Raw genomic sequence first — 9,027 nt, 5'->3', positions numbered from 1 at the left:
GTTCTACTTTGCTTATAAGTGAAACAAGAGCTCCTTTTGGTCTTGTGGTTGGTTACTACTTTGGATTTGGATATGTAAGGAGACCTTTCTACGTTGTGAGAATGGAATCAGACATCAAAACGCCTCGCGGTACACTTATCCCTCTAGTCGCCCAGAAAATTGCAGAATATATTGATGAAGAGGATCTGTTCAAGAGATTTAATGATCCAGTAAGGGCTGCGTTTGACATCTTTGAAGAAGAAGAAGAAGTTAATGACTGCCAGAGTACAACAACAAAGAGGAGAAGGATGAGTAGTGAAGAAGAAATCATTAACTCAAACAAGAAGATTTTGAGGACTTGCAATCATTATGAGGGACAATGCCAAGACAATTTTAACCAATTTCTTTGTATGCAGCCACATCATGTGGACATTGTTCCCAATCTACTTCAAATTCTATGTCAAGCTTTAATGATGTACAACCAACAGCAGCAACTCACGAGACCTGAGACCAATCAGAATCTACTCCCAAGTCAAGCTGCTCCAGTGATAATGTACAACCAGCCACTAGGTCAGCACAATCTCAAACAACCTTTTGGCATGTTCCAACAACCTTTTCTCAATGCAGCAGCTCCAATGGTATACAATCCGCCGCATCATTTCATGAGACCTGAGATCAATCAGAATCTACTCCCAAGTCAAGCTGCTCCAGTGATGATGTACAACCAGCAGCATGGTTTCAGGAGCAGTCAGATTACAGAACTAGGTCAGCACAATCTCAGACAGCCTTTTGGCATGTTCCAACAACCTTTTCTCAATGCAGCAGCTCCAATGGTATACAATCCGCCGCATCATTTCATGAGACGTGAGATCAATCAGCCGAACAATATGGGAGTTGTTCCCAATCCATTCCCAGTTCAAGCTCCAATGATGTACAACCAGCAGTATGGCAGTCAGATTACAGAACCAAACCTTGGAGCACAAGCATCAACAATGTTTTTAGGTCAGAACAATCCCAACCAGCCTTTTGGTATGCGCCAACAACCTTCTCAAAGTGCAGCAGCTCCAGTGATGTACAACCAGCAATCCATGGGACCTGTGACTAATCAGCAAAACCAAATGAGTTCTATGAGGATGTTCAATGCTGCAGGACAGTCTTCTTACCGTGGCAGAGGAAGTCATCGCAGTAGAGCCAGAGGTCTTGGGAGGGGAGGTCGAGACTAAGCAGAAGCCTAAGTGACATGATTATCTTCACTATCTCAAAAGAGTCTCTGAAGGACTGTCTAATCAACTTTTATAACTAACTAGTTAGTTGAACTTTTCCAAATTATGTAGCAAAATTTCTGTTGGGCCGTTTTCTTGCATTGGTTTTGGTTGATCTTTTAGTATTGTCATCTCTTATGTGAATAAAGACTATGCTGCTTTAGGACTTATTTTATTAATAAAGGATTTTAGGAAATGTGTATAGAAAGCTTGGTCATGTGGCTTAATAAATGCTTACTTTCTTAACCTCGTTGCAATGTGTTTATTTCAGATTTGTGGGGGAGTTTTGCCTTTTGTCAATCTTGAATCTTTCTCTACTTGTAATCATTGTTCCTTGAAAACATGTTTGTGAACGGTAGATTCGGATCCACTTTGTCCTTGTCCCTAGTGCTCTTGTATACAGTATTTTTTTTAGTATGTGTGTTTGTGTCTGTAACATATTTTGTCTTTGTCATTCTGTTCCGGTTTAGTTTTTTTTTTTTTTTAATTCTAGAGATTTAGTATCTAATATAGTATTAAAAAAATTTTGGTTCGGGTAACAAAGTTGGCAACCGACTAATATCCGAGAAAAATTTGGATTTCATTTGGTTTTAGTTTGGTTTCGGTTTTCTGGTAATCCATATTAAAAACAGAAAATTTGGTTTTCGAATTAAATATCAGATTTTTCGGATTTTTGGATAAAATTTTGAATAATTTGGATAATTAAAATATTTTAGATAAAATTTATTATGGTAATTTTTTTTTGGTATTTTGGTTTGTATGTAGTATTTTAATTGATTAGTTTAAATGCAACAATGACTGTTTTTTTTGTGCACAATAATGACTGTTAATATTTACTTGTATATAAACTATAAACTATATTATATAAATTTGGATACTTATTCGGTTTTTGGTTCGGTTCCGATTCAGTTTTGATTTTTTGGTTTTAGAGATATAAGTCGCTCGGGTAATTCCTGAACCGATAAGTGTGCCCAGCCCTAAACATACTCATCCGAAGAAACATTGTGCTTACTAATCAGTAGAGGTCCAATAAACAGTGTTCTTATTCATCAAGAAATCACTAAAACCAAAGATGGCGAGATTAAATAAACCATTTCTCTTTCTCAAAACTCTCTGAAAACAATTACCATCCCTTATATAAAACTCAAAACAAAGGAGTCAGGTTCCTTGCTCTTCACTCTACATAATCTTTTTTAAAAATGACTCTCCTACCCTTTTTTGGTGTAATTAGTAACTACTCACTCTTCATAAGCGCGTGAGATTCCAACGATTCGGTTAGTGTGGAGTTTCACACGCACTTACAAACCCTAACGGTCTAAGCACTCGCGCCATATATTAGAAGATCTTTAACTTGTTTCTTCTTCTACGCTCTCTCATCTTTCTCTCTAGAAACTTCTCTCATATCTGGCCATGGCTACTTCTCCAACTGATAAAGACGAAGTGCAGAGAGAGGAGGTTGATCCCGCCAAAACAACCGAAGAAGAAGTCAATGAAGAAGCTATCGAGAGCTCTCTTAATCAGAATCGTCAAGAAGACGCGATCGCGGTAAGCATATTGTCTCTGCTTCTTGTTACTACATTAGTACTGATCCAAGACTTAAACCAGATTCGTACGAGTGGTGAAACGATGGAACGTGGCTCAACCTCTTTTGCAAGTGAACAACAGAACCCGTATAGTCCTTGCCCCTATCTTGGTGGCATTCAGTTCAATACAGAGGAGGAAACTTTTGGGTCATTAGGATTCTCGTCCACGGTACCTTCTAAACTTTGTGATGATCAAGAACGTTTTTAGTGATTAGAGTCTATGTATATTGTCTCTGTTTTGCTCTGTTTTGCTCTGTTTCGCTCTGTTTCGCTCTGTTTCGCTCTGTTTCGCGTCCCGCCATTAACGTTGGATTAGTTAGACGTAGTCTTGTTACTACTCCGTACTGATCCAAGTTTTGATCAGATTTATAGGAGTGGTCAAATGATGGAACGTGGCTCAGCATCGTTTGCAAGTGATCTCAACCGTCCTCTTGATTCTAATCCCAACACTTCTGCTATTAGTCTCAGCATACAAGACCAAGCAACTGAGAACCAGAATCGTCAAGAAGACTCGAGCACGGTACATCCCAAACTTTGTGATGATCAAGAACTCTTTTAAGTGATTAGAGAGTCTAAGCATATTGTTTATGTTTTGCTATGCTATGCTTCTTGTCCTGCCATTAATGTTGGATTAGGTTTAGTCGTACAAGTGGTAGAGTCTAGGTCTATTGTCTCTGGTTATCTCTGCTTCTTGTGCCCACCATTAACGTTGGCTTAGGTTAGTCCTAGTCTTGTTACTAATGATCCAGGTCTTATTCAGTTTCATAGGAGTGGTGAAACGATGGGACGTGGCTCAATATCGTCTGCAAGTCAACAGAACCGTGGTCTTGTTCCTTCTGGCGCTCAAATGTCTCAACAGATGATGATGCCTCATCCATATCAGCAGGAGCGACCAGTTGCACATTTTCAAATGCCTCATCCATATCAGCAGGAGGGATCAGTTGCTCCTTTTCAAATGTCACAACAGATGATGATGTCGCATCTTAGACCAAGTGTGCCTCCATATCAGCAGGAGCGACCAGTTGCACCTGTTCAGAATGAGTTTACTCAGCAAAGGGGAAAGCGGAAAGTGTATGAGGCAGGTGAGAGCTCCTCCTCCAGGAAAAGGCAAAACCATCAGCCTGGTATGAGCCAACAGCATCTATGGCAAATTGAAGCTCCTAGGGATTCAGAGGGGTATCAAGAGTACTTGGAGCGTCTAGGAGGATCATCAGGTGGATCACTTGGGGCTTTTAGTGCTAGGCATCCCTTGAACCAGGGAAGGCAAAATCAGCCGCCATGGATGAACTACAACCAGCCGCAGCAACAAGCAGTGAGGCCAGTGATGAACTACAACTACAATCAGCAGCAACAAGCAGCGAGGCCAGTGATGAACTACAACTACAATCAGCAGCAACAAGCAGTGAGGCCAGTGATGAACTACAACTACAATCAGCAGCAACAAGCAGTGAGGCCATGGATGAACTACAACTCCAATCAGCAGCAACAAGCAGTGAGGCCATGGATGAACTACAACTACAATCAGCAGCAACAAGCAGTGAGGCCAGTGATGAACTACAACTACCATCTGCAGCAACAGCAATTCCACCAAGGACAACAACGCTTTAGGTTCCCCATGAATATGATTCAACACCACCAAGCTTCTCCCAGTGCAGCAGTACCACCACCGCCTGAGCAGGTAAATCAGCAACTTCAGCCTCAAACACAACAGCCAAGGCAGTTTCAGGGGTCTAACGCTGATGAACCATCGTCTTCACGCCAAGGTCAAGGCTAGAGCAGAAGAGGTTAGGTAAAAAGTAAAAGACGATTTTCTTTCAAAAAATAGACTTCAGATTGATTTTGATAATTGTAAATGAAATACTGGGTACTGTTTTAGTCAAAGATCTGTTTAGAAACCAGTATGTTCTCCATTAAGATCTAGAAGCGCCTCCTTATAGGAGAGGCTGGAGATTGCAATGTATGTGAGGTAATGAAACTCAAAATTGTACAGTGCTTGTGTTACACTCAATAGAAACAGTTAATACAAAACGATCATTGTATCCCAAATGTTTCTAATATAAAGCAATAACAGTAGACAAAATTTTTTTTTATAGCAAGCTGGATTGGATCAGAAACACGTTAAGGGATTTGAAAGACACAAAAATGGATGTTCTCTGTGTCTAGCAAGTTTTGGTTTCTCTATATTGGTGTCGATCATTTTTACAATGGACCCTTCTTTTGTGGTGTTGATCAATTACCATTAGATAAATGTTTTTTTATGCTTAGAAGAATCAAATGCGGACATTTCAAGATGTGACCATCCAAGATCAGTTAGCAATGTTCTAGTTGTAATGATGATAATGATCTGAGGGTACTTGTCTCAGATTAGTGGGGGAGTTTTGCCTTTCGTGAATCTTGAATCTATCTCTATATGTAATCATTGTTCCTTAAAAACAACATGTACCTTAAAACGTAGATTCTCCCATTTTGTTTCTACTGCTCCTGTATTTTTCTCTTCTTTTAGTATGTGTGTTTGTGTCTGTAACATACTCACCTGAAGAAACATTGTGCATACTAATAAATTGGAAATCTAATAAACTTTAATTATTCTTCCTCTTCAAGAATCTCTAAAACCAAAGATGGTTATGATAACGACCTCTAGTGTCAAATTGTGTGTTTACTTGATTCTTTGAAACTTGTTTGTACTAAAAAAAAAAAGTATGTATAATTTGCTGTGTTGTTGTGTTCTTTATAGTGCGTGTAACTTTATTCATATTTAACATTGTAAAACAAAGCTGTACTTTGTTAGTTACCGAAAGGACTTGCATTGTGCGAAAATGTATGTTGTTTGTTTTGTTGCTTAGTGTATAAGATCAAGTAACGAGGATTGTTCAGGGCTTGTTTTTAGAATCTCTCTCTCCCAAACAACCAAATGGAATTAGAACCTCTACTAGCATATTAAGTCGGTAACAAAGAGAAGGATGAGTTGTAGAGAACAGAAACAGTGCAGAGTAGTACCTATTAGGACAAGATTGGTCTTATTAAAAAATTTAAGACAATGATCTAAGCGTCTAGGTCTTGGTGAATCTTGAATCATTCTCTGCGTATTAACTTCTTTTTCCTTGAATACAAACCTCCTCTAGTGTAAAACTGTGTATTTTGCTCTATTCTTTATGAGCTTGTTTCTGGAGGATTTTTTTTCTGAGTGTGTGTGTTTCTACTTTTAGACAAACACTAGAGCTTGACCTGCGCGCCCGCACGGATGTTCATTTTTATTCGTATATTGATCAATATTTTTATACATTTGTACTTAAATAACCGGGTAAACTAAGTACTTTACCAAACCGGATTAAACCAGACTAAACAAAAGGATAAGTTGTTGTTTGTTAGAACAAATCTAGGAGGATAAGTAGTAAAGAGATAGTTGAGATATTTCCTCACTATAGAGAGAGAGAGAGTCTAGACCCTTGAAGCTGCGCATCAAACCAACGTTGAATTTGTGAACATGGTAATCTCAAGAGGAATTTTTACATATATTCTCGTTTTTTCTTTAGCAGTTCCATGCCTTAAATGCATGAAACCCTGCTTGTGATCACAGGTATTACAGGAACGTTATGCGATACTTGAGAGGTTCAAAGCGCTTAGAACTTTGAAAGTAGGTTCTACTATGCTTTTTCGTGAAACAAGAGCTCCGTTTTGTCGTGTGGTTGGCTACATTTTTGGACTTGACTATGTAAAGAAACCTTTATATATTGTGAGATTGGAATCGGAGTCAGATTTCCAACTGCCTCTCGGTACACGTCTCCCTCTAATCCACGATGAATCTGTAGAATATATTGATGAAGAGGATCTGTTCAAGATATTTCATGATCCAGCAAAGACTGACGTCTTTGATGAAGAAGAAGAAGAAGAAGTTAATGATTGCCAGAGTACAACAACAAAGAGGAGAAGGATGAGTACTAATGAACAAGAAATCATTAACTCAAATCATTATGATGGGAGCAGTCAGTTTTCAGAACCAAACCTTGGCGCACAAGGATTAACAGGGCAGAACAATTCTAACCAACTTCTTTGTATGCAGCCGCATCATATGGACGTTGTTCCCAATCTATCAAGATTCAATGATGTACAACCAACAACAGCTCGATCAACCGAACCAAATGGGATTTTTTCCCACTCTACCCCCAAGTCTAGCTCCAGTGACGCCAATGATGTACAACCAGCAGCTTGGTTTCAGGAGCAGTCAGCTTACAGAACCAAACCTTGGCACACAAGTACCAGCTATGCTTCTCAGACAACCTTTTGGTATGCGCCAACAACCTTTTCTCAATGCAACAGCTCCAATGATGTACAACCCGCCGCAGCAATTCATGAGACCTGAGATCAATCAGCCAAACCAAATGAGAATTGTTCCCAACCCACTTCCAGTTCAACCTCCAATGATGATGTACAACCAGAAGTATGGCAGTCAGATTATAGAACCAAACCTTGGAGCACAAGTATCAGCAATGTTTTTAGGTCAGAACAATCCCAACCAGTCTTTTAGTATGCGCCAACAACCTTTTCAAAGTGCAGCAGCTTCAGTGATGTACAACCAGCAATCCATGAGACCTGAGATCAATCAGCCAAACCAAATGAGAATTGTTCCCAACCCACTTCCAGTTCAACCTCCAGTGATGATGTACAACCAGCAGTATGGCAGTCAGGTTATAGAACCAAACCTTGGAGCACAAGTATCAACAATGTTTGTAGGTCAGAACAATCCCAACCAGCCTTTTGGTATGCGCCAACAACCTTCTCAAAGTGCAGCAGCTCCAGTGATGTACAACCAGCAGCAGCAATCCATGAGACCTGTGACTAATCAGCAAAACCAAATGAGTTCTATGAGGATGTTCAATGCTGGACAGTCTTCTTACCGTGGCAGAGGAGGTCGCCGCAGTAGAGCAAGAGGAGGACTTGGGAGGGCAGGTCGAGACTAAGCCGAAGCCTAAGTGACATGATTATCTTCACTTAGGATAGAACGTTAAGCATATCTTTGTCTTTAACTAGGATTTAGTCATGGTATTTGATTAGTTAGCTCTTGGTGGTTGAAATCATTTACTTAGAACCTGGAAACTCTACTGCAAAATGTCTATTGAATCATTTCTTTTTTGGATTATTGAGAGTCGGTTTTATGAATCTCTTTTTATTGGTTTGCATCCAAAATTTTATGTGTTCACCTGTATCAAAGGCTAATAAACTGAATCTGGTTTGGTGTTGAAGAAACATATTCGAATCAACATCATTCATTCGATAGGGTAATATGGTTTTAAGAAATGAGAAAAGTGTACAGCTAGGGTGAAGAGGCATGTTTAGGTTTCAGAGACTCAAACTGGATGTTCCCTGGTTGATCCATCTCTTAACGGTCAGTACCCTGCAAAGTAGTTGTCACACTTTTGCTGATATTATTCAGGTAAAAAAGCACATGTTGAACTATGAGAAAACTGTGATTAGATTGCTTGTGATTGTGTGTTTGCTTTGAACAAAAGAGTGTTTTGTTCTTATATTTTTGTGACAGTGAACCAGAATTTAGACCATTGATGTGTGAAGTAGTTCAAGATCTTCTAGATACGATCAGAAGAGAGCGTCATGGTTCAGGGGAGCCTAGTGCAGACTAGTGAATTGTAAAGAAGCATTTTTTTCTTCAATAGATGTTCAGTTTCTCAGAAAAACAACAAGAAAAACGGGCACTAAACCGAAGACATAAAATGAGTCATAATCCTGAGAAGGAAGCTGAATCTGCAGCCAAAAAGTAGGCTTTGTTTCATGTAAATTGGAGCTTAAGGAAAAGATCATTGTGCTTGTCTCCAGTGGCAGATAATTTGATTGGTGGGGGAGCTCGTTTTCTTTTTTTCTTTCTATTGTAATCTTTGTTTGTTGAAACTTGTTTGTAACAAGAAAAAAAAGATGTATAATTTGCTCTGTGTTGTGTTCTTTATAGTACAATGTTTTAGTTGACATGATCTAAGCGTCTAGGTCATTAACTTTTTTTGTGAATCTTGAATCAGTCTTTGTTCATTAACTTTTTTTTTTCCTTGAATGCAATCTCTAGGTGTAATAAAACTGTGTGTTAACTCGATTCTTTGAGCTTGTTTTGTACTTAAAAGCTTTTTAGTGTGTTTCCATTTGTACTACTAGATAATCAAACGAACTTCTTTACCAAACCGGACTAAACCAGACTAAAA

General features: G+C 39.0%; 1 protein-coding gene across 1 annotated transcript; it reads left to right on the top strand.

The window, feature by feature from the left end:
• Positions 1–1,800: 1,800 nt before the first annotated feature.
• On the top strand, positions 1,801–5,444 carry LOC125593250 (transcription factor mef2A-like). Its single transcript, XM_048769591.1, has 3 exons — positions 1,801–2,786; positions 2,847–2,993; positions 3,189–5,444. The coding sequence occupies exon 3, from the start codon at positions 3,606–3,608 to the stop codon at positions 4,596–4,598; it is 993 nt and encodes a 330-aa protein (XP_048625548.1). The 5' UTR covers positions 1,801–2,786; positions 2,847–2,993; positions 3,189–3,605; the 3' UTR covers positions 4,599–5,444.
• Positions 5,445–9,027: the final 3,583 nt, after the last annotated feature.

This window comes from Brassica napus, chromosome C9 (assembly GCF_020379485.1).
Source record: "Brassica napus cultivar Da-Ae chromosome C9, Da-Ae, whole genome shotgun sequence".
Taxonomy (NCBI): domain Eukaryota; kingdom Viridiplantae; phylum Streptophyta; class Magnoliopsida; order Brassicales; family Brassicaceae; genus Brassica; species Brassica napus.
The sequence above is the reverse complement of the archived record's forward strand: the minus strand, read 5'-3'. Positions and strand labels throughout refer to the sequence as shown.

Coding starts and splice junctions, on each gene's coding strand:
- LOC125593250 (XM_048769591.1), top strand. CDS start 3,606: ATGGGACGTGGCTCAATATCGTCTGCAAGTCAACAGAACCGTGGTCTT.